General features: G+C 49.2%; 2 protein-coding genes across 3 annotated transcripts; one reads left to right on the top strand and one right to left on the bottom strand.

Moving 5' to 3' along the window:
- Positions 1-1,495: 1,495 nt before the first annotated feature.
- On the top strand, positions 1,496-15,951 carry ATMIN (ATM interactor). 2 transcript variants are annotated; one of them, XM_040982322.1, is made up of 4 exons: positions 1,496-1,834; positions 10,291-10,416; positions 10,994-11,193; positions 11,795-15,951. In XM_040982322.1, exons 1-4 carry the CDS (start codon positions 1,496-1,498, stop codon positions 13,566-13,568), a joined length of 2,439 nt encoding a protein of 812 aa, XP_040838256.1. In that variant the 3' UTR covers positions 13,569-15,951. The 2 variants fall into 2 exon arrangements, with proteins under 2 accessions (XP_040838256.1, XP_040838257.1); XM_040982323.1 differs by lacking the exon at positions 10,291-10,416 and having other exon boundaries at positions 1,721-1,834.
- A 4,304-nt stretch (positions 15,952-20,255) lies between these two features.
- On the bottom strand, positions 20,256-25,135 carry CUNH16orf46 (chromosome unknown C16orf46 homolog). Its single transcript, XM_040982324.1, is given in 3 exon segments — positions 20,256-21,428; positions 21,430-22,026; positions 24,770-25,135. Coding segments are annotated over 3 exon segments (1,179 nt in total). The 5' UTR covers positions 24,965-25,135; the 3' UTR covers positions 20,256-21,041.
- Positions 25,136-25,138: the final 3 nt, after the last annotated feature.

The raw sequence follows: 25,138 nt of genomic DNA, 5'->3' as shown, positions 1-25,138 counted from the left end.
GTTGATGGGGATGCATCAGGCTTCAAAACCCAGTTATGTGTACAAGAGCTGAATGGGATGTGGGACAGACTGGGCCAGTCCACTGCACAGCTGGCAGGCACAGAAACCAGGACTCAGGCCAGCCCAGTGAGGGTTATTGTGGGTCACTTTGACTGGGCGGCAGCACCCAATAGTGTGGGTGAGGGCCCACTGTGTGGAGGGCAGGGTTGGGCTGGGCCGCAGCACCCATTGGTTTGCATAAAACATGGAGCTAGCAATTCTAACTACCAGTGTGGACATAGGCTGATGTGGGTGACAGAATGAGCCAGATCCTGTACAGATGGGCGCACACACAAGAGAGAGGCCTGAGATCACCTTGTGGTCTGACAATGGAGTGTGTCAAAGCTGGGCCTCAATGGCCTGGTCAGAGCGGTGGTTAGCACACCCAAAAGCCCAAGGAGAAAATGTCAGACTATTGCAGCTTGCAGAGGACATCTAGTATCATAGCAGAGGAAGGAGGGCAGAAGAAATGACAGAAACTTCTGGGTGATTGAAAACTCAGAGGTCTCAGGTGGACTGGGTCAGCCAAGGGACCTTGGAAGGATTTCCCCATCTTTGGATCTGTGAGATCAACAGTGTTTTAGAACCATTGAAGCCACTTAAGCAAAACCCTTGGAGCATACTCATGCTACACATCGGGGACCTTGAGATGACATCGGGTAGCCATTCCTCATCCCCAGGTATTGGGGCCGTTGGGAGGCTGGGTATGGCTTCTCCCCTTGTCTTCCCTCTTCTCCCAAATACAGGAAGAAGAAAAAGAAAATGTGGAAACAATGGTCTCACCACTTCCCCCGATCCTCGACCCTTCCCACCGTAATCAACTATGTAGACATCAAAAATAAAAATTTTTTTAAAAAATCTTACAAAGAGCTCATGGAAGCCATCCTACAGCAGGTCCCATGGTACTTTTTAAATCAGAATGAGCCCCTGTGCGGTAGGCAGAATAGCTAGCTTGCATCTCTACAAAATATGTCCACGTCATGATCGCCTTCTACAAGGGCCTTTGCACATCGGGACGTTGTCCTGGGATCCTAGGATTGCCTGGATGGTGCCAGTGCAATCCCAGGGTTACTAGGATTGCCTCGTCCATTGCAAGCCTTCAACAGATGGTTGCAAAAATCAGTGTACCATTGCCTCTTGACATTGAACACTGGGATTGTTTCTAATTTGGGGGAAGCATCGTTCCTTCATCCATCCATCCATCCATCCATCCATCCATCCATCCATCCATCCATCCATCCATCCATCCATCCATCCATCCATCCATCCATCCATCCATCCGTTGCCGGAGGTTAGAGCAAGGAACCCATCGACCTGGGGACCCCGTATCCACCTGTTCTTGCTGGCGCTCGCGGCGGCCGGCAGGGGGAGCTGCGGCGGCCGGCCCCGCCCCTTCCGGAAGTGGCTGCGGCGGAGGCGGCGCCTGCGAGCGAGGCTGCGCGGCGGTGCGGGAGCTATGGCGGCCTCGGAGGCGGCGGCGGCGGCGGGGCCCGCGGCTCTGGCGGCGGGCGGTCCGGCCATGCCGGCGGCCGCAAGGGGAGCCGCCGCCGCCGCCGCCTCGGGCCCGTGGGGCGTCCCGGGGCCCCGGCTGAGGGGGAGCCGCCCGCGGCCCGCAGCGTCCAGGCAGCCGCCCGCGGCCCCCGCGCCGCCGGTCCGGGAGCTGATCCAGCCGTCGGTCAGCGAGCTGTCCCGGGCCGTGCGGACCAACATCCTGTGCACCGTGCGCGGCTGCGGCAAGATCCTGCCCAACAGCCCGGCGCTCAACATGCACCTGGTCAAGAGCCACCGGCTGCAGGTGAGGGGGCGCGGACGCGGCCTGGCACCACGACGCGCGGGGGGCAGGTCCCGGGCCCCGGGGCGCGTCTGCGGGGCAGCGGGCGGCCCTGCGTGTCCTTTGCCGGGGGTCCGGACTGAGAACCCTTCTGAGACATAGGTGAGGCAGCTCGTAAGGCGGTGTCGGCATTCCGCGTTCCGGAGCCCCCAGCCCCGAACCCGTCCCCGCCGGGCCCTGCGCGTCGGGCCAGAAGCAGCTGGCACGGTGGGCTGCACGTGTCTCCCAGCGGTGGTCAGGTCCGCCGCGCTCGGGGGGCTGCACCCCAAGGGAGCGGGTCACGGTCCCCGCCAACCACCACCCCATCCTGGTGTGGAAGAGGACGCGTACGCACGTCTGTGCAGAGCCGTGCAGCCAGGATTTCACAGTCCTGACCTTAGCAAGTGGCCTCCGCGGCCCGCGGGGTTCCCTGTGCCAGCAGCCAGCAGGGACAGAATTGGGAAGCGTGAAGACACCTTGGGCAGCTCCGCGTAGCCTTGGCCCCGTCTGCTGTGACTCAGGGGTTTTGGGTGCTCTCGGTTAGTCCTTAGGGTCGGTGCACCGTCCCCCTCAGCTGAGCTGTGACTGCGGAGTAGAGGTTTATGGGCCAGGGGTCACTCTGTTTCTTAGGAGACCGGTGCCTCTGTCCGCATAGACTGCAGCCCTACTCTCATTCATCCCCAGTTGGCTTAAGGCTTTTCCATCTCTGCCTTGGGTTGGGTGGACCACGCACATCGCATGGTGCCTTCCTCCGGAATTGCTGTGAGGGACTCCATGGTCCTTCGTCCTCGTCTGTCACTCCTCCAGGCTGCTGTGATCCGACAACAATGGATTGACTTCTGAGTGTGTTTTTGTTAAACCTCTGAAGTTCAGGAATGTGCAGGCTACCCATAAAACCTAGCATGTGTATTAGGGATAAGGGAGATGGTGTCTGAGCAGGTGCGGATTGCACGATCCCATCTTCCCTTGGTCTTCAGAGCCCCAGGCCCTTCTTTCCTAACTCTCCCTGTCTGGGTCAATTTCCTTCTGCAGCCTTCTGTCCTCTAAAGACAGCAGCACACAACCCCCCCAACCCCGTTGCTTTCACAGAAACACACGACTCTTGCCCCTCCTTGTCCCTGGGGCCCCTGCTTTGAGCAGGAATCAGAGAAACCTCACCCCAAGCCCCATTGTGGGATTTTTTTGTTTTGTTTTCTTGTCAAGCAGACTTGCTTGTTCCTGACTGTCAAAGTCTGGGACTGGGCAGCCTCTGAGCAGCCGCAGTCTAGGAGTGCAAGGGACGTGGCCCATGTGACTTAAGAGCTGTGTCCATCTGACACCCTTCACCTGCACCACAACTTTTTAGTTCACATCTTTCTCCTGGCACTTGGTGTTCCCAGTGTTTAGGAAGAAGGGAGGGCTGAGAGGAAGGTGCAGGGAAAGCCCCCTTGGGTGCTGGCTACAGGCTCTGTGGTGCTGGCCGGGTGCAGGCCATGAGTGCTGTGGTGAGCTGGCTGGGTGCGGGCCGGGTGCGGGCCATGAGTGCTGTGGTGAGCTGGCTGGGTGCGGGCCACGGGGTCTTTGGTGCTGGCCACGAATACTGTGGTGAGCCAGCTGGGCTGGCCACAGGCTTGGGCACTTGTGTGCAAATCTCCTGTCCTGGCGCTGCTGAGTGTGTCTGGTTGGCCAGTTTTCGTCGGTCAGTGGAAACCTCCTTGCCCTGGGTACAGCTGACTTGGGAAACTGATTTCTCTCCCTGATTTTAGAGTTGCCAGACTGCGAGAGTTGTGTGTTCCCTTTCCTGTTAGTTACTGCACGATTCTTGCCCGGTTCTGACCTTTTCTCACACTCACCTCACCAAGACCAGATTTGCCCTTCTTAATGTAAATGATGAACAAATCTAAAGTCCTCTCCTTGCCTCTGCTGGCAGCCATCAGAGGTATGGGCATGTGTGCATGTCCCCAGCAGCTGCAGAGAAACGGGCAGTCGGATCTGACACGCTTTTCTCCGGAGGCCACTGCTGGCAGTACTGCTGCTTGGCACCCTGGTCCAAGAAGGTGCGGGCCAAGCAAAGTTATGTCACGGTTAGGATTCATGTGCCAGGGTGGCCACAAGTACCCAGTTGCTAAGGGTGCAGCCCGCCCATCACAGTGTCAGCCAGCTGAGGCTTGCGTGATGCTATCGGTCTGTTGCCAAGGAATGAGCTGAATGCTATCACAGGGCTCAGTCAGTGAGGCAGTCCTCACGCCGGGGGATGACCGGGCCAGTCCACAGGCGCAGGGAGCTACATGGGCTGACATCTGCACACCACAAGGGTCGTGGCTTTGGGAAGGGCTGCAGGCTCCACCATACTTGGTGGTTCCCGCTGTGCAGCCTAGAGAAGACACGTCACCCTCCAGCTGCTCCCTTAATGCTGATGCAAGTCAGGCTTGTAAAGTCCAGACCCGTTCAACCACAGGGCAGTCCCAGCCACTTAAAGGTGCCCTTGTCCAAACTCATCTACAGGTGATTTTGTGAAAGCTTTGTCAGGTGATGAAAATTAAAATGCAAATAATGTTCAGAGACAAGTGAATGGTGTGTCTTGTTTCTAGTAAGACAGACGTTTTTGTCTTTATCAGGAAGTTACACGTCAGTGTTCACAGCATGCTGTAGGATAAAGGTGTAAAGTCAGGTCTTGAAAAGAGGCAGAAGAAGGCTGTGGCTCGGAACGGGAGTTGACTGTGAACTACAGAGCGAGTGCAAACTTTTGCGTTGGTGTGGGGTCCTGTGTGTGCGTAGTCCCATGTCCTCTTGGAAATGTGGAAATCTCCTGGCCCAGCCTGGCCTGCAGGACACCTGTAGAGAAGGGACAGCTGTGACTGAGATGCAGGCTGGGGATGCGGGTAAGAGGAGAGTGTGTGGGCAGTCCATGTTGGCTGGAGGCCCTTGCTTCCTCACCTGGGAAAGCCCCAAAGGGGGCAGGTGGGCACTTAAAAGAACCATGCAACATTGGCATTTCAAAAATGTAGCTTAGAGGATTTTGTATTATGTAAAAAAGCCGAGGGTTACCTTTAATAGTTTGCCAAAACATTCTTTTTTTAAAAAGAAAAGGCTCCAGGTTGACCTGCAGGCGTGGTGGTGCAGAGTCCTGATAGCAAAGCAAATCATTTTCCTTCTTGGAATTCACAGTGACTCAGAGCATCAGTCGTGAATTTTGTTCATGAATGTGCGTAGAACTTAGAACAAAACTCCAGTTTCTAGGCATTTGACCATCCACGTTTCAGATGGGAGAACCTGGCTTCAGCTCCTGCCTCCAGGCCCCTGCCTGCTCCAGCACAGAGAATGGGTCCAGCGGTTGAGTCCCGGCCACCCGCACAGATGACCTGGATGGAGTTGCTGGCTTCGGCTCTGGGTGGGCTAGCGCAGCCATCTGAAGAGTGTGCCAAAGGAGGGGAGTGTTTCTCTCACCCGCCCTCTCTTTCCTCTTTCAAATACTTTTAAACCAAATAAAACCAGTTTGACGCTACAAATTCATGTGGGATTTTTTTGTAAGATCTATTTATTGTTTTTATTGAGAAGGCAGAAAGATGAGAGAAAGATGTTCCATCCACTATTTCAGTCCCCAAATGGCTGCATCAGCCAGAGCTGAGCCAGTCCAAAGCCAAGAGCTCCTTCCGGGTCTCCCATGCAAGTTCAGAATCCCAAGGTTTTAGGTCATCCTCCACCACTCCCCCAGGCCACAAGCAGGGAGCTGGGTGGGAAGGCAGAACACACCAGCACCCATAGGTGATGCTAGTGCTTGCGAAGGATTAGTCACTTGAGCCATTGTGTTGGCTTTCCCCTCACCCCCCCCCCCCCCATGCACTTGATGTTGTGTTATCCCACTGGCATTTCTTACCTCCCAGCCTGCCCCTGGCTGTGTTGTCTCAGGACAAGCATGGGAAAAGGCCCAGGGTAACTGGGCTGGACTCCGCTGCAGTGATGAGGTGGCTCGCAAGCAAGCACTCACAGGAGTGAACATGCAGTTTGTCTGTCTTCCGTGGTCTCTTTCCACACATGATGAGATGTTGTTGCTTAGCAGGCCATTTAAGCATGCTCAGTGTAATGTGCTAAGATTTTCTTGAACACTTAATCTATTCAGAACACTTCCAAATGCAGCAGAGGACACCAGTGAATCTCTGTCCATGAAAAGTTATAGTGAATCTGCAGGTGTGTGCTGAGTATCTCTGATCTGATCATCGGAACTCCCAGCAAACACTTCGGGTGTTTGGGTTCTGCTCAGTAAGTGAAGTTTGTAATCCAGAAGACTCCATCCCGTGTGTTGAGGGATGCTCACCCCCGAGTTCTGAAAGCATCACAGAATTATGAGGGAACAGAAAGGCAGAGTGAGGCTGTGTAGTGAGGGAATGTGGCTGTCCCTGGCTGAGTCTTGGACTTGATACTCTTGAAGTTGGTCTTGAAAGTGCCCGAGTGAGGTGATGATGTGACCAAAGCTGAAACTGGCAATGTAGGCAGAGTATTGATGGAAAGAGATGGAAATTGCTTTGGAGGTTAGCAGCAGAAAGCACAGTCAGGAGCATTGGGAAAGCAGCGAGCAGGCCGCACAGGAGGCCGAGGAGATATGGGGGAGGGCACCACCAAGGATGTGCAAGATGCCGGTGAGCTGGGAGTTTGTCGTGGTGCAGTTTGTGCAGCAGTGGGAAGGAAGAACTGGAATAGAACTGCCTGAGAGCAGTGTGATGCAGATGCTGGAGGGATTGGAGACGCCTGTGTACTACTCTGCTAGGTGAAGTGGCCACTAAGATGAGGTTGGTGCATGTCCACTCATGCTCGCTTAAGGAGCACTGAAGTGCTATCCAAAAACAAAGAAAGAAGCAGAACTTACACAGCAAATAGCAGACACTGTGTAATCAACACTCGCCTATAATCCCCCTATAAATATTAACTGAATGCCCACAATACCCTAGTATAGGCATGGTTATCATGGCTACTTTACAAATGGGGAAACCAAGAGAAGTTAGATGAACTTTGACAAAGTGACAAAGTTGGAAATTCAAACCACAGCAGTCCAGTCTCAAAGCCCACCTGTTTAACAGCTAGTTTGCAGTTGGTACTGTGGTGTAGCAACTTCAACTGCCAACTGCAGGGCTGGCATCCCGTATGGACATCAGCTTGAGACCCTGCCACTCCGCGTCCCATCCAGATCCATGCCCCTGATCCTAGTGGCCATTTTGGGAGCAGTGGATGGAAGGGCCCAGCACGATAGCCTAGTGACTAAATCCTCACCTTACATGCTCTGGGATCCCATATGGGTGTCGGTTCATATCCCAACTGTTCCACTTCCCATTCAGCTCCCTGCTTGTAGCCTGGGAAAGCAGCCGAGGACGGCCCAAAGCCTTGGGACCCTGTACCCATGTGGGAGACCTGAAAGAGGCTCCTGCCTCCTGGCTTTGGATCAGCTCAGCTCCAGCCATTGTAGCCACCTAGGGAGTGAACCAGTGGACAGATCTTCCTCTGCTCTTTGCAGATCCTTCTTTCCAATGAAAATAAAATCTTAAAAAAAAAAAAAAACAGTGATGGAAGACCTCTCTCTCAGGTTTGACTTACTCTCTTTAGGCAGGACACAGAAGTCTATCAAATAGTTTGAGAAATGTAGTTGTTGAGGCAGGAACTATAGAATGACAGCATTCTCATGCCTTGAGGGAGGTACTATTTTGGATTCAGACAAGAGTCAACCTTTAGTTTAGGATGTGGTAAGCAAATGTTTATTGAGTGTGTGATGGACTTGGGCTCTGTGCTAATACAAACACCAGCGGTCTCTCAAACTGCCAGGTAATCCTGACAAGTGTTTTGCAAGTGAATAAACTGGCTCAGAGAGGTGGAATACCTTGTGTGAGGTCACACCACCAGTCAGCAGTAAAACCGACGCGCACCCAAGCTGTCTGCCACTTCCTTCTGAAGGGAGCCTGGAAGGCCTTCAAGGAGAGTCAGCCCAGATGGACGCAGGGCCAGGACTGCAGGCCACACAGGCACTCCACCACGTCCGGCTGGTTTGCAAAGGGAATGGAGATACAGCTGTGTTGGGAGGTTAAGGCTATATAAGGAGTCTGGGTTGGGCAATGACTTACTAACACTTTTTCTGGCATGTCAATATTTTTTACCGTTAGAAGAGAAAGGAAAAGTTGTTTTTTATTTTTGTAGACCATTGAAGTAATCGAAGTTAACGTGAAATAGCAGTTATAATGTAGTTGAATGACAGAAAGATGGCTCAGCATTGAAAACATGAATGGATACCTGACAAAATATGAGATGAGCCAAGGCAAGTTATACAGTTCCAGAAGCAGACAGTAGCTGCTTTCCGCTCTGAGTGAGCAGCCGCAGACTTGGCGAAGTCGGCGTGCTCCTGAGAGCTGGTAGGAAGGACACGCGAAGGGCTCTGGAGACAATGTCAGTGAGTTCTCACCCTGGAGCATCGGCTGCGTCCCGAAGTCCTGCGCAGCCGCTGGGACGGCCACGTGCCCCATGGCTTCTGGCGACCCCTCCTTCAGGGCCAGCGGGAAGAACAGGGAGAACCCATCAGTCACAGGGGCCTCTGACTGAGCGTGGCTGGCCACCACAGACAACATCCAGTTGACTTACCTGGGATTTTAAAACTCCCAGGAAAAAAGTCAGCTGAAATACTTAGTTGCAAAGTTATTAAAATTAATTGAGTTAATTTGCATAAAGAGCTGGAACAATGTCTGGAATATAGTAAAAGCTGTGCTTAGTACCAGACAGAATATTGATTGTTGGTTTGAAATATAGCGTGTAGGACAGCCATCTAAGAATCACGCCAGCTGACTAGCTGTGATGGGAGCAGGGTGCAGTTGCTTTTAGTTAGGAAGGCCCAAGAAGGTTTCCAGGGACTCAAACTAAGATGCACTTAGGTAGAATAATCCTTATGATTCCCTAGACCACAGATAATTCCCAGATGTTGAGACCAAGTAATTTTTACAGACTTATTTTTTTATTTAAAAGGCAGGGCTACAGAACCCGGCACAATGTTCAGTGCCTTGCAAGCACCAAGATTCCACATGGGCACTGGTTCATGTCCCAGCAGCCCCACTTCCCATCCACCTCCCTGCCTGTGGCCTGGGAAAGCAGTCGAGGACGGCCCAAAGCCTTGGGATCCTACACCCACATGGGAGACCTGGAAGAAGCTCCTGGTTCCTAGCTTCAGATCAGCTCAAGAGTAGTCATTCCAGCCACTTGGGGAATAAACCAACAGATGGAAAATCTTTCTGTCTCTTCTTTTCATACATCTTTTTCATACATCTTTTCATATATCTGTCTTTCCAATAAAAATAAATTTTTTTAAAGATTTTACTTTTATTGGAAAGTCAAATATACAGATAGGAGGACAGAAAGGAAGATCCTCCGTCCAATGATTCATACTCCAAGTGGCTATGGAGTGCTTTCCCAGGCTGCAAGCAGGAAGCAGGATGGGAAGCAGGGCTGCCAGGATTAGAACCAGCGCCCATATGGAATCCTGGAAAGAACTTTATCCACTAGGCTCCCGCACCAGGCCCCCCTTTTTTTAAGAGCTATAGAGAGGAAAAGACAGATAATCTTTCATTTGATATTTATTCCCTAGATGGCCACAGTGGCCAGAGTTCCAGAAACTCCCATCGGGGTTGCCAATGTGGGTGCCTGGGCCCAAGACTCAGGCCGTCTTCTGCTGCCTTCCCAGGAGCCATTGGTAGGAGCTGGTGTAGAAGGACCGGAGCTGGTGCTCACAGGAAATGCTCGCATCGCAGGCAGCAGCCCAACCCAGTGTGCCACAACACTGGCCCTAGAAGGAGAAGCTTTACAGAAACAAATTTTAAAAAATATATCATAGTTTAGGGCCTGGCACCATGGCACTGCAGGCTAATCTTCCATCTTCAAGCGCCAGCATCCCATATGGGTGCTGGTTCTAGTCCCAGCTGATCCACTTCTCCAAAGCTTCCTGCCTTTGGACTGGGAAAGCAGAGGAGTCTTTTGGCCCCTGCACCACGTGGGGGACCCGGAAGTTCTGGCACCTAGCTTCAGATCACCTCGGTTCCAGCCTTTGTGGCTGTTTGGAGAGTGAAGCAGTACAGGGGAAGATTCTGTCTCTCCTCCCTATGAATCTGCTTTTGTAATAAAAATAAACTTTAAAAATTTAGTAGGTTTTTTTATCTTTTTTTGTGTGTGTGCTTTATTGAGCTTAATTTGCCATAAAATTCACCTTTTGCATGTAAACAGTTACTTTTTAGCTTGTGGAGTTGTATGATCACCGGAACAGCCCGATTTTAGAATGTTCCCGTTAGTATGTTTCCTAGAAAGATCCCCTGGGCCCATCTTAAGTGTGTTTCCACTACCCTAAGAAGATCCCCTGGGCCCATTTTCATGATCCCTCTTTCCCACAATCAGCCTGTTGTGTTGGTTTTTGTGAAAATTATTATTTCGCTTTTCTTTTGCAGGATGGCATAGTAAATCCAACAATAAGAAAAGATTTGAAAACTGTGCCAAAATTCTACTGCTGTCCAATTGAAGGATGCCCTAGGGGCCCCGACAGGCCGTTTTCTCAGTTCTCCCTCGTGAAACAGGTATTCTACTTCAGTGTGCTTCTCTGAGAATGAAAGGTGACCTCAGCCCAGTGTGCCCTCCACTTACTGAGTAGCTGAGAGATCTGAGCAGAGAGCTCTTTTGAGAGCACACGGCCAGGTCTCTCCTAGCTGGTGGCCATGTAAGTATGCATATGATGCCAGTGGAGAGAAACCAGGCTTGTTCTGCAGGGAAAATGTCCAGAAAAGGGTTTTCAGAGGTGATGAGCAAGCAAGGAATGAACAAGTGTGTGCCTGCACATCTCTCGTGTCGGTCTGTGAGGCTCCGGGGACAGGCACACCGTGCCCTTCCGCCAGGAGGCTATGCATTCCAGAAGCTATACATTCTGGAAGCTGCCTCCTAGGAGGCGGAGTTCGGGGCAGGAGGAGATTAGCATCTGAAATATTTGCCCCTGTATCTCATGCCAAAGATAGTTTTCCTGCCCTGCAAGCCCTTCCTTGTAGATCAAAGTCTGTAAGTGCTGGCTGTGTGAACTGTTTCCCAGTCACCCCAGTGCACCAGCGGAGGCAGCAAGGAGCAGCAGCACGTGCTAAGCCCGTCCCTCTGTGTTCTTGCCAGCACTTCATGAAGATGCATGCCGAGAAGAAGCATAAATGCAGCAAGTGCAGCAACTCATATGGCACTGAGTGGGACCTGAAGAGACATGCAGAGGACTGTGGGAAGACGTTCCAGTGCACATGTGGCTGTCCCTACGCCAGCAGGACAGCACTGCAGTCCCACATCTACCGGACTGGCCATGAGATCCCCGCAGAGCACAGGTGAGGGGAAGCACAACGGGACGAGGGTGGCAGGGGCAGAGTTAGTGGGAGAGCATGTAGACCAAGGACAGGGAACTCCTGGAAATACCAGGAGTGTGCTGGGCCTGGGTTCCTGACCCAGTTGTTCCTCCACTGTTTCAGTTTCAATTTGAAGATTGCAGTTTCTAGTATTTTCTATGAAAGGGATATCAAATTACTGGAAAGTAAGGTTTTTTGTTTTGTTTTCCGCATGAAACTTTCATCTTAAAGATCAGATTTATATGTGGTCTAATAGCCTCCTGCTTTCAAAATAGTAAAACTTACATAATATATAATATCAGTTGGCTTCCTAGTACCTGAGGTTGAGTGCTCATGTTTAAAACTTAGTTTTTAAAAATAAGCATGCTACTTCTTTCCCTGTGTTGCTGAACGTCTGCCTGCCAGAATCGGGCCTAGTGTTCACAGTTGCAAAAGACGAGATTCCTTTTCCTTGGGTTGACTCTGGCCTCTACTGTAGATGGGGAAAATAGTGTTTGAAAAGAAGTGAAAATACAGTGTCATGGTCAAAGACAGCTGCGTTTTAAAATTGTATTTTCCCCTTTTGCTCTATCACTGTTTTCAGGGATCCACCTAGTAAGAAAAGGAAAATGGAAAACTGCTTACAAAACCAGAAGTTGTCCAATAAGGCCATTGAATCACTGGGCAACCAACCCACCCCCACACTAGACTCTCAAGAACTAGAAACGTCAGAAAGCAAGCTCGGAGCCACTGTGGAAGACTCCTGTGGCTCCAGTGCCAAAAAGCAGACTCTGGCTTCTCCAAGATACCCTCAGAAGTTGCTCTTACCGAAGCCCAAAGTGGCTCTGGTTAAACTCCCTGTGATGCAGTTTTCCTCTGTGCCCGTCTTTGTGCCTACGGCCGACCCCTCAGCCCAGCCTGTGATGTTAGGTGTGGATCAGGGCTCTGGCACAGGGGCTGTGCACTTAGTGCCCCTGCCCGTGGGAACCCTCATCCTCGGCCTGGACTCGGAGGCCTGCTCTCTTAAAGACAGCCTCCCGCTTTCAAAAATCATAAACCCTGTTGCTGTCGAGCCAGTCAGTACAGGTGTACAAGTGAACTTGGGCAAAGGTCCATCCAGTCTTGTACAAGCACAGGGGGGCACAGGTCAGAAGAGCAGCCTGTGTTCAACCAATGTGCAGACAGACCTGTCTTACGCCTCCCATGGTGTCCTGCCTTCGGCACAGTGGGCTGGCCCTGACTCTGCCGTGTCCTCCTGTTCTCAGACTGACTTGTCATTTGATGCTCAGGTGTCCCTTCCCATCAGTGTTCACACCCAGACATTTGTGCCCAGCTCCAAGATGACCTCATCCATAGCTGCCCAGACAGATGTGTTCCTGGACCCTTGCTTCCAGTCAGGTGGGGTCTCCCGAGAAACTCAGACCAGCAGGATGCCGGCTCCCACAGAGGACTGCGTGCCGGTGAGCCACGCCGGGATGTGTGGAGACATCTTTGAGAGTGTCAATTCGTCATACAGTGTCTCTGCAGACACCATGATGAGCAGCAGTCTGGAGGCAGAGTCAGTGACTCAGAGTTTGCTGCCCAAGGCTTTGAATCCAGAGATTGAGAAATCGGCACCAATGTTAAACTTCAGCACACAGAACACCACAGATAATCAGACCCAAACCATAGATCTGTTAAGTGACTTGGAAAACATCTTGTCAAGTAACCTGCCTGGTCAGACATTGGATAATCGCAGTCTTCTGCCCGACACGAATCCGGGGCCTGACCCCCAGCTCCCATCTGGCCCAAGCCAGAACTCCGGAATAGATTTTGATATTGAAGAGTTCTTCTCAGCCTCAAACATCCAGACACAAACGGAAGAGAGTGGGCTGAGCACCATGAACCCTGAGCCTGTCTTAGAGTCACTGGACATCGAGACCCAAACGGACTTCTTCCTCACAGACACGTCTGCCGCGTCCTACAGCTGCAGGACCAGTGCTAACTTCTTAGGCCTCGAGATGTTTGACACGCAGACACAGACAGACTTCAACTTTTTCTTGGACAGTGGCCCTCACCTGCCCCTGTCCTCCATACTGAAGCACTCCAGCTTCTCCATGAGCACCGACTCGTCGGATACGGAGACCCAGACTGAGGGCAGCTGCGCCACCAAGAACTCGCCTGCCCTGGAAGGCAAGGTCGAGTTGAACAGTGCAGAGACACAGACCATGAGCTCTGGTTTTGAAACCCTGGGGAGCTTGTTCTTCACCAGCAACGAAACTCAGACAGCAATGGATGACTTTCTTCTGGCCGATTTGGCCTGGAACACGATGGAGTCTCAGTTCAGCTCTGTAGAGACCCAAACATGTACTGAGTCACATGCAGTCTCCAACTTCTAATAGAGGGGTTTGCCTGTGCCATTTCCTCCTGGGGCTCCAAAGCTGGGCATGGGGCGACAGTGTTAACTCTCTCGAGCACAGTGTTGATTCAGTTGTTTGGTTCTTTGTGTGTGGCTCTTTGCCTTTTTTACGTGTAAACATGAAAATTGTGTATAAATGTGAGTGTATTATGAACTGTAAGATGTTGACCTCAAAAGTCTGCTTTTGTGCTGTCTACAAGCGCTCTTTCACAACTAGTCTTTTCATCTTCTGAAAGGAAAATTAATTTCATACCTGCAAAACCTCTACGGTCCTTTAGCTGAAGCCAAGCTTTCCAGCAACAAACTTCTCAAAGCTTCAAACTCAGCCAAAGTTCACTGATACTGCTCCTGAAAAGATTGTTGATGATGCTTCCGTGGTCTGTGACTCCTCCGCCTTGAACCTCCGTCTGCTTTAACATTCGTCTCTGAAGACAACAAGGAAAACTACAACTGTCATTCACTTTTGAAGCAGATTTCCTGTAGTCACTCGGTGCCATCCCTGCTGTGTGTGAGCTGTTACCGATAGCAACCGAGTGTGCAGCACCTCCCTTACAAAAGGTCTGTTACTGTCAAAACTCGCCTAAAGAAGAGCAAGCACTTAATGCCCACAGCAGTCCTTGTACCAGGGAGGTAGATCATCCCACCTCAGGAATGTGGGGTTGTAGTCACAACCCATTCATTCATCCTGGGGTGTCCCCTGCTGTGCGGACAAGTTGTCTTCTATGCCCACACCACAATCAACACAGAAGGCTTCTGTGACCAAATGTGTACGAGTTTGTCTCCAGTGAGCAGGCAGTTCTGCAGCCGACATCAGCTGGGTATCCTCTCGTTTGCTTCTGCTCTAACAGCGTCCACTGGAGGTAGCCTCAGGCTGAGGGTTCCATCCCCTGAGACTGCCCAGCATTGGGCCTGCAGACCTTCTAACTGACCTGCTTTAAGTTGGGGTCCCCATAACTCCCTTCTTGAACTTAATTTGGTAGAGCAGCTAACAGAACCCAGAGATATATGGGTTTATTGGTTTAATATAAAGGATGTTCTAGAAGATTCAGATAAAGAGCTTTGAGTTTTTACAGACTTTATTTGCAGGCACAGTAGATTAGAGCACTAGCCACCAGCAGTCAACTTAACCTTTATCTTCTCCTCCCTCCCTGGAGGTTACATCAGATGGAGCTACAAAGTCCCAACCCTCTAGTCTTTCTTGGGACCAGTCCCCATCCTGAAACTACCTAGAGGCTGCCAACCACTGAAGTACTCAGCACGTAAGACCCATCACTCTGGGAAGTCCAAGGAACTTAAGAACTGTATGCCAGAAGACCAACTACATCCCAGCGAGGGACTTCCTGCTGTTCCCTGCCGGCCACCACAGAGCTTTGCAGCAGCTTCCCAGAGAGCATGCACAGGCTGGGTCTGAGCTGTGTCCCTTGAAGGAAAAGGCCAGGAGAGCAAAGGACATCCTGAGCCCCAGGCAAGAGTGCAATCTCCAGTCATTTTCAAGTGACTTTTCCTTTCATCCACATTCATCTTTTCCTCAAAGAAGGAAACTCATTGGTCTAGCAAGTATCTTATTTTGTGCCTTGAGGCTGGCAAATACAGAACTGCCTAAAACATGCTTATTCTGCATTTTGTTGCTTTATTTATTTTTATTTTTATTTTTTTTAAAGAGTGATACCAAACTGACTTCTCCAAAGAACACAGAGATGGTGAAGGTGTCTTGCCTCCAGAACCGAGAACGTTTTCTGTGTTTTGAGACGGAGCATGCTGTGGTGGGTTTCTGCCGTTCGGAACCCCTGACTTCTTTGTTCACCAACTTCCAGGCAACCGGGACTCAGCGCAGCCTGAAGGTTCTCCAGTTTACAGCAACAACAACAGAGACACAAACACTCTGTCCTTTCTGTGGCACAGCCTCATGCTACCAAGGGAGCGAACAATCCATCCATCAGGTGGCATGGTCCCCTACATCAGCTACAGAATTGTCAGTAATGGATTAGTGACATACTCTGGGCAGATGAACTCAACCTAAGGGTGCAAGTTTGCTTTGGTCACAGTTGCCTATGAAATTTTAAGTTTGAAAATAAAATAGAAAGCCTTAATGTAGAATTTCATTTATGGTTTAGAATCATCACTGCCTTAATGTTCAAACATCTAAAAGTCCTTCCAGGAAATGGAGAAACGCATGTTTGTTTATGGCTTTTTGTAAATAGAAATGCAGTGATCTACTGTTTAAAAATGATTGTGTTTGCTATTCCAGCCAATCTGCTACATACGGAAAAATAGAGCATGTCATAGTTGATGGACAGTAACTGAAGTGTCCGAAGATTATTTGCAAAGACAAATTCGGTGATTAAAGAAAAGCTAGAATTCTACTTTTGTTTGTGAGTTCTTCAGCCTCCTCATAAAGCAACATTTTGTTGCCTTACCTCTTCACAAACTCATTGTTTTCCAGAGGCCAGTGGTGGAATCATCATGTCCAATTATTGCCATTACTGTTTGGAGGAAATATGCTGACAGTTGTTGTAGAGAAGACAATTACCCAAGTTTTCATTTGATTAAAAAAAAAACTATATACCTCTTAGGATTTAATGTTTCGAAGTCTAGTCAAAGTATTACTGACTTTACTCCCAATTTAGAAAAAGGAAAGCTTTTATCTACCAAGGGCTATTTGAATATTTATAATTCGTGGCTGTACAGAATTATCAAACTAAAGGTTAGCCTGCTGTAGATCGGCTGAATTTAGAGGCCTGCCTGCAGTCGCCCCGGCAGGACAAGAATAAATGATTTTGCAGGTTCTGTGCCACCAACGGGCTAGATGATCTTCACCCCTGCTCCAATTCATGCATCTACCAAATACTACTGCTTTTTAGTGTGTTATTCATCTCCGTAAATCATGTGATTCTGGCTTAAGAGCAAAAGGAAGTCAGCTAGGCTACAAGGGATATTAAAAAAGCTGTGGGAAATTTGCGAGAAAAAAAAACTGCATGGGTTTCAGATATTTTTTGCACTAGGATGGGTACTTGGTACAGTGGTTGAGATGTGCGTGGGATGCCCACGCCTGTATCAGAGCCTGGGTTGGAGGGACAGCTCTGCTTCTGATGCCAGCTCCCTGCCAAGGCATACCTCTGAGAGGTAGCAGGCAATGGATGGCTCAGGGAGTTGAGTCCCTATTAACTCATGTTGGGGTCAGCCTAGCCCAGCCCAGCTCTAGCTCTGGTTGAGGTTAGCATTGGGGGCATGAACCAGCAGATGGAATAGTATCTATTTGTGTCTCTGCCTATAAGATAAAATAAAAATAAAATTTCTGCACCAAATTAAACTTTGAATTCTATGTTTTCTACATACTGTTTGAGATTATCCTCATGTTACTTGTTCTTTGAGCATTGCTTTTCAGGAAAATGAGATCCATGTTTTTGTTTTTAACATTTATTTTTACTGGAAACGCAGATTTTACAGAGAAAAGGAGAAAAAGGGTCTCTGCTGGTTCACTCCCCAAATGGCTGCAACAGTCAGAGCTGGGCCTACCCAAAGCCACGAGCTAAGAGCTCCAGATCGCCCACATGGGTACAGGGGCCCAAAGACTTGAGCTTTCACAGGTTTTAGAAGTGCAGCAGGTGGACACAAACTGGCACCCTTACGGGATGCTGGTGCTTGGCAGGAACCGTATTCACCAGTTGAGCCACCCCACCGGCCCCTCTGATTGTCTTAGACAAAGGGAGAGCTAATGAAAAATTGTTAGGCTTACATGGATTTGAAGGTACTTTTGATCTGAAGAAAATGAATTTGTTTTGATATAACTTCTTTTAATACTAGCAAATGTTTTTGCTTAGTCCTTTTTGGCCTCAATTTCAGAGTGTTTAGGTTAATTCCAACCCAAACCTACGCACAAAAATCCACCTCATACAAATCCGAAGATCATGTAACTGTTCCATGTAAAGTGTGCTTCTCAGACTGAGAGAGGAAGAAACAAATATTTGAGGGCTTTGGGAACCAAGTTGTGGGATTTATCCTTTGATCAGACAGACCAAATGATTTTCTGGGCCTTAACATGCATGGCCCACTGCCTGGACATCCCTTCCCCCCAACGCCATGGCCTGGAGGATTGAAGAGAGGACCAGAAAGACTGCCTTCATCCACACAGGACATATTTTTTTATATATATTTTTATTGGAAAGTAAGATTTACAGAGAGAAGGAGAGACAGATCTTAGGTGTGGTGGTTCGCTCCTCAGGTGGCCGCAACAGCTCAAGCCAATCTGAAGCCAGGATTCAGTAGCTTGTTCCAGGCCTCCCACATAGGTGCAGGATCCCAGTGCCTTGGGCTGTCTGCTACTGCTTTCCCAGGCAGAGAGCTGGAAGGTGAGTGGAGTAGCCAGGACACAAACTGGCACCCATATGGGATCCTGGCGCATACAAGGCAAAGACTGTAGCGACTAGGCTGCCATGCCAGGCCCCACAGAGGGTATTTCTAGCAGATACGTTACATTGTTAGCCAAGTCATTTGCTCAAAATCCTTTTTGAAGTTTACTTTCTTCATTCCCTGATTTTAGCAAATATATAGACTATTTTTTAATACTAATTAAAATTTACTGAAGCTTAATTTAGGTTATTTGCCATAAATACTGTTATTTTCAATGCTGACTGAAATCTAATTTCATAATTACTAGTTTTTTTTATAGTCCCTCTGCCCCATAAAAATGTCCAAGATGACACTTCTTTTTAAAAAGTCTTTAATTAATTTGCAAAGCAGAGCAAGAGCGATCATCCAAAGGACGGTTCACTGCCCAAATGCTGGCATAACAGGCCAGGACAAAGCCAGGAGTCCAGAACTCCATCCCAGACTACCCAACAGGAGGCAGAAACTCAAGCATTGGTCCATTGCCTGCGGCCTCACCCAAGAACCAAGAGGCTGGGCTGGAACTGGGAGGGGCTGCATTGCACACACCCTGCCCCAACTGTGCTACAGCGCATGCCCCAGGATGACACCTCTGGAGGTGTATCTGTCAGCATGCTTAATTACCATACATGGTATTCTATTATCATCTGTGATGTTCCTTTTAAATCAATGTGACTAAAAACTACAAATCTTCAATGTGTCTAGGTCTTCTCCTTTGTGGAACTTGACACCCCTCTGCCCTCAGTTCTACATGACGATGTGTTTATACCTAAATCTGTAGAATACGCCACCTCTCTGAACAACGGGAAAATCCACTGGACTTCAGCTCAGGGTTTTTAAAGCTTCCTCGAGTTCTCAAAGGTAAGTTGTCCAGGCCAAGCAGGGTCTGGCCTTAGACACCTCACTCTCAAGCACTTTGGATAGACCATTACATCATTAATCTGCTGCTTTAAAAGGTTGCTTTCTGGGCCTGGCACGGTAGCCTAGTGGCTAAATCCTCACTTAGCATGTGCCAGGATCCCATATGGGCGCCAGTTCATGTCCTGGCTACTCCCCATCCAGCTCCATGCTTGTGCCCTGGGAAAGCAGTGGAGGACGGTGCAAGGCATTGGGACCCCACACCCATGTGGGAGACCCAAAATAAGCTCCTGGCTCCTAGCTTCAGTTATTGTGGTCACTTGAGGAGTGAACCAGTGAGTGGAAAATCTTTCTATACCTCCTCTCTGTAAATTGGATTTTGCTTTATATTTATAAAGGTTGGGCCTAGTGGCTAAAGTCCTCTCCTTGCACATGCTGGGATCTCAGGCGCTGGTTCTAATGCCGGTGGTCCTGCTTCCCATCCAGCCCCCTGCTTTGTGGCCTGGGAAAGCAGTCGAGGATGGCCCAGAGCCTTGAAACCCTGCACCCATGTGGGAGACCTGGAGGAGGGTGGAACCTCCAAGGTGGTTGCAGCCACTTGGGAAGCAGGCCAGAGGATGGAAGATCTTTCTGTCTCTCCTCCTCTCTATATATCTGACTTTCCAATAAAAAATAAGTTATCTTTAAAATAATAATAGTACTACTAATAAAGATTGTCTTCAAAATCCAATGGCTCAGGTGGCCAACTGCCAGAGCCAGCAGGTCCTTCCACATTGCCCTGGGTCCAACGCCAAACTGTGCAAATCATCCTCTAACGACTGCCCTAATAAATCATTCAGCATTTCTGGTGCTTTGAGGACACAACCAACAGAACAAAAGACCTGGACCAACAGGATATGACAAAGACCAAGTATGGAAAGCAATTGCTTACAGTCAAATTCTGTCTGTCCCATCAATTTAGGATTGCAAATCCAGAATCCAAGTATAAGCCACTTTAAGCAAATTCAAACGATGTAATTAAAAATGACTTAGTGGTTACTAGTATGTCAAAGTAGCACGACAGAGCATTTGTCTATATAAAAACATCTTTTGGGATTTAAAAATACCTGTAAATGTTTAATTTACATACAACCCTAACAAATATGTACTGGAATAAGAGAAGGGCAGTGCCATTGTGTAAGTGCCCGGGGTTGAGGGCACCCAGTATTGGACAAGGTGAGGATGGAAGGAGTGCATCAGGCAGCAGTAATCACAGGACTCCATTTCCCCAACAGCTTCCAAGTCACAACCTGCTTCTCAGGGTGGATTTTGTAAAGCTGCAGCTTTAACCTCCAGACACTGAGACTGGTGGTACGCTGTGTCCTCAGACATCACCCCAGGAGACAGTGGACAGTGTCTGCCCCAGGCACTTGGGAATGAAGCACATTGAACTGGACCCTGACTTGAGTTTTCCATTAAAGTGGCATATCAGGGACTGGACAGTTAGTGACTTTGGACCCCCACATTTCATACTGGAGTGGGATTTGAGCCCCAACAAAGCAGTGAATCTGAGAGTTGGGTTCCTGGAACCCACACACCTTGGGAGCCCCAGACTGAGTTCCTGGCTCCTGGCTTCAGCCCTCACCCCCTCAGGGTGGTGAGGTAGCTGCTGCATCTAAGGAATAAATTAGTGGCTACAACAGTCTCTACATATCCATACCTCCAGCTTTCCCTCTCTCTCCAATAAAAATTGAAAATTTTATAAGTGATGTTTCATACCTTCATTGCAAGAGAAAATGAGTTACCTGCCTGATACAAGAATGAGCAAACAAGGTACTTACTTAGCTAAGGCACTAGGGGTGGAGGAGTGAGCCTCTGTCAGCCCTGCGCTGGAGGAAGGCAGGCAGTGCGGAGGCAGGCCCTGCAACTCCCCTTCCTCCACCTAGGCAGACTGGGCTCAAGTTGCAGAAGACAGATTTGGGTGACTGGTGTGCATGTTGTACATGGCAAAAGTTGGCATCACATAAATAAGGTGTTTTAGAGGAAAAATCCAAAGTAATCCACAGAGGTTCAATTTCTACTATGAAAACAGGAAGAGGGGAGCAGGAGGGAGAAGAGAGGAGAGGATGGGGTGCAGACTGGGCAAGAGAGAATCTAGGGGTAAAAGGGGAGAGGAAAAGGAGAATGAATGCCAGCCATGCTCATTCCCGGAACATTCTATTGAGACAGCTCAGAGGAACCTATGAGTCGAGATGGGGATGACCAGTCTGCTCACTGTGAGGGACGGCAGGAGAGCCCTGGGGAAGACTTGGGTGTCCAGCCTTTGGGGCCTGTCTTCCTCCCCGGACCCTATGCCCATGTGCCTCTGAGTGCTCACAGGTGGTTTTGGGATCCTGGCTCGGAATCTGGCCTTGTAGTTTGGCACTCCCTGTTTCTGCAAAAGCTTCAGGGTGGTGAGGTAGTGAACGCTGCTGGGGTTGGGCAGGCACATCTGCTTGTTTTCAGGCAGGGAACACGGCTCGGGATCGGACAGCAGGGACGTCGGGGCCCCTGGGGACAGAAAAGGCAGCGTGTCACTGACTTTCAGGTGTTTGGCCAGCTTACCGGGACTCTTGCACCTCACCCGCCAACTCTGTTTTGAATCCATATGCACGGACCACACACTCATCCTTTTCCACATTCGGCACCTTCTTTCCCAACTGCAACAAAAAGTTCTTACTCTTATCCAGGCCGTTTGGGGGTGAAGTTTTCAGGGGAGGCAGGACCAAGAGAGCCTTGGAAGTGAGGGAGTCTGAGATGGAGAGCCCTCGGTTGGCACCTTCGCCGGGACTCCTGAGTGCCTTGCCCCTACCAGTCTTGGGGATGGCCCAGTCTTCCATGCACCAAATAAACTCCTTGATTTGCAGGCTTTTTTTTCCTCCATGTATGTAGGTGGGAAAGTAGATTTTGCTAATCTCCCTGGAAGCGGTGTTGGGGCCCTGGGGGGGGCCCTGACTCTGGGAGGGGCTGCTCTGATCCTTCTCCGAGCCTACCTCAGCTGCAGCCCCAGCCTCCAATTTCCTGGGTCCCGCAGGAGGCCTGGCCTCAGGGCTTCCTTGAGGGAGGTGCAGACAGAGCAGACAGCTGCTGTGGGCACTTTCTCCTACCCTGGCCTTTTTTAGTTTCTTCCGGGGCCAGATGCAAGCAGTTGGAGAAATCTTTCCCCAGCCTTGGACCTGCGAAGAAAGCAGCAAGTTACCCTCACACCAGTACTGCCCCTTCCAGCACACAGCCACCCCTGGGCAGTCCTAGCCAAAGTAGCATTTCTCTGAAAACGTACTGGCCTTTAACAACTTTTAATTCTTATTTTAGCATCGTATTAACTAGTATTTGTCAACCCTATGTACTAGCAACAGTATTTGTTAAGTCAGAGGCAGCGTCCCTGGGCCCAGGAGTCTTGCTTTCCCAAGGCACATGGGACACCTCCCGCACTCAGTCCCCTGGCCGACTTAGCCACTGAGGTCACCGGTAAAACGGGGTTGGCACCTAAGAATGCACCATCTCATTTGAGATCTACTAAATAAATTAGATGCTGTTCATCTGAAACCCATACTTACTGGGAAGGCTATTCTTTACTCAATCTAGTAACCCTACAATTAACACTGGATTAGACCAAGAGCCCCTCCAGCATTACATCTAGGATCTTATCATTGATTCTAAAGATGGTTTAAACCCGCATTTAGTCAGGCTAAATCTTTGTAAGAATCGTGTTGTTGCTGTTGTTGTTTTCATGGCTCTTTAGCTGACATTCATGAAGAACAGTGAGCATCTAGGTCTGTGTTGCTGATGAAAGGTCTTACCTAAGCAGGTGTCCTCTGAAGCTCAAGTCCTTTTCATGGTGCGCTCTGAGCGCTACAGGTGCAGGACAGCAAGGCTGCATACCTGTGAGTACAACATCTCGCACCTGCTGTAGGATACACAGTACTGTCCGTGCTTTATCACAGTACGTTTAATGATGTCGTCCTAGAATGCTTTCTTTCCCAGATAATGATGAAGAAGTAAATATTACAAAATGGTGCCAGGTACCACAACAGTGACAGAACTTTGTTTTGTTTTGGTGGCAGGAAGTTGCACTATTTTTATTTTTTAAAAAATGGACTGTGATAGATGGCTTCATAATTTTGTTCATAGTTACAGAACCTAGAAAAGCTATTGCTGTTATTGATACATAACGTACTGCTGATACTAGTATATATGATATATATTATAGACATAATAGTATATATAGTAATATATTTACACATATATGTAAGTATTATGTACACTTATGTATAATATATACCAGTCTATAGTGGTATATGTATAATATATATTAACACATGTGTCACTATATATGTATATATATCCCAGGGTATCCCAGTTTATGCTGTTGAATTGGCACTGTACAGAAGTAATGCAATGTATTAAATATGTAAGGTCTTATCTACATGGCTTTGATTAGAGAATAAAATATTTTCCAAATAATGGGAAAAAAAAAAACAAGAACGAACCCCCAGGAGGGAAGCTGTTCTCTGGAGGCCTTGGCCCCGCCGCCGGGCGGGCAGCTCCTCAGTCAGAGGCTTGGGTCACCAGTGGTGAGGCTTTATTCCCCATGTCTGCCTGACCTGACTAAAGATGATGTGGAGAACTGGCCAACAACTACTTTTTTTTTTCCTTAAGATTTATTTATTGGGCCCATCATAGTAGCCTAGAGGCTAAAGTCCTTACTTTGTACGTGCGGGATTCCCATATGAGTGCCGCTTCTAATCCAGGCTATCCTGCTTCCTATCCAGCTCCCTGCTTGTGGCCTGGGAAAGCAGTCAAGGACGGCCCAAAGCCTTGGGACCTTTCACCTGTGTGGGAGACCTGGAAGAGGCTCCTGGTTCCTGGCTTTGGATCGGCTCAGTACAGGTCATTCTGGCCACTTGGGGAGTGAATCAGTGGACAGAAGATCTTCCTCTCTATATCTCTCCTCCTCTCTGAATCTAAGTTTCCAATAAAAATAAATATATCTTTTTAAAAAAGATTTATTTACTTGAAAGGCAGAGTTAGAGATAGTGACAGAGACAATCTTCCGTCTGCTGGTTTACTTCCCGAATGGCCACAACGGCCAGCCCAGCGCCAGGCCAAAGTCAGGAACCTGGAATGCCAGCCGAGTCTCCCAGGTAAGTGTCATGGGCCATCTGCTGCTGCTTGCCCAGGGAGCGGGAACAGATGTGAGCAGTCAGGACTTCAACCAAGGCTCACATGGGATGCTGGCATTGTGGCTAGTGGCTCTAGCTCACTGCAGCACCAACCCCCAAATGTCCCTTGTGGGTGTGCTATCAACTGGTGGGCTCAGTGAGTGTGCGGGATGTAGCCTTAGTGTGGGCAGACACCTTCCAGAGAACAGAGGCAGAAGAAGGATCAGTGTGCTTGCCACTATCCTCTTGCTCCTATCCTTGGATGTTGGAGCTCCAGGCCTCCCACCTGCAGTCCTCAGAGCCCTCTTTCGAAGCCCAGGCCTTGGACGGAGCCGTGACACACGCATGCCAGGATGTCTGGCCTGAGACTTTGCAGACACTGAACTGCCGGAGCCTCATCAGTACCCATCTGTTTACCCTTAGCTCTGTTCCTCTGACTCGGTTATATAGATTAAACATATCCTCTTTGGGTGCCTCATTGAGGAGGTGAGGTTGCTAATTAATTTAGCTGTTTCAGATGGTGACCAAAAGGCTGATAGGTGATTTAAGCACCTAGTTGTATGCTGTCCACATTTCCGGGGGCCACACCAATGGGCACTGCTGTGTTATCAGAGACATTCACCTCAAAGGCAGCCATTTCTCTTTTTCACTGACTGCACTTTTTTTTTTTTTTTTTTTTGGTAATATTAACCGTTCCAGGGGGAAAGGCTTGCGATCACACTCTGATGTACAAGATCTAACTCAGAAAGATACTCACGGCTTCTTCCCAGCCAGTTCCAATGACAAACTCGTTGGGCTCTCCGTCTTGTTCCAGCGTCAGGTCGCTGATATTGAGAAGACAGCACACGTGGGTCCTCTCATCCCTCTCGCCCGGACAGCAGGTCAGTTCCGCGTCTTCGGCGCCGTGGGGTCCGTTGCTGCCTGTCGCCTCATTCTTCCGACAGAGATCCATTACCAGGAAGGTCGCTTGTAGTTGTTAACATCTTCTTTCTGAGGTTTAAAAAAAAATGCAGATTGAACATAGCTTTATATATTGATTACTGTCAAAAGGAAATTCAGTAAGTCCAGTGAAATATCTGTAAGACACATTCAGAAATAAACTAAGAAGAAACGCTGCAATAGATCG

The sequence above is a fragment of the Ochotona curzoniae genome, unplaced genomic scaffold, assembly GCF_017591425.1.
Source record: "Ochotona curzoniae isolate NIBS_2020 unplaced genomic scaffold, NIBS_Ocur_1.0 contig_3622, whole genome shotgun sequence".
NCBI lineage: Eukaryota > Metazoa > Chordata > Mammalia > Lagomorpha > Ochotonidae > Ochotona > Ochotona curzoniae.
This window is presented reverse-complemented; position numbering and strand designations above follow the sequence as displayed.

Coding starts and splice junctions, on each gene's coding strand:
- ATMIN (XM_040982322.1), top strand. CDS start 1,496: ATGGCGGCCTCGGAGGCGGCGGCGGCGGCGGGGCCCGCGGCTCTGGCG. Junction 1,835..10,290: donor TCAAGAGCCACCGGCTGCAG/GTGAGGGGGCGC, acceptor TTTCTTTTGCAG/GATGGCATAGTAAATCCAAC. Junction 10,417..10,993: donor AGTTCTCCCTCGTGAAACAG/GTATTCTACTTC, acceptor TGTTCTTGCCAG/CACTTCATGAAGATGCATGC.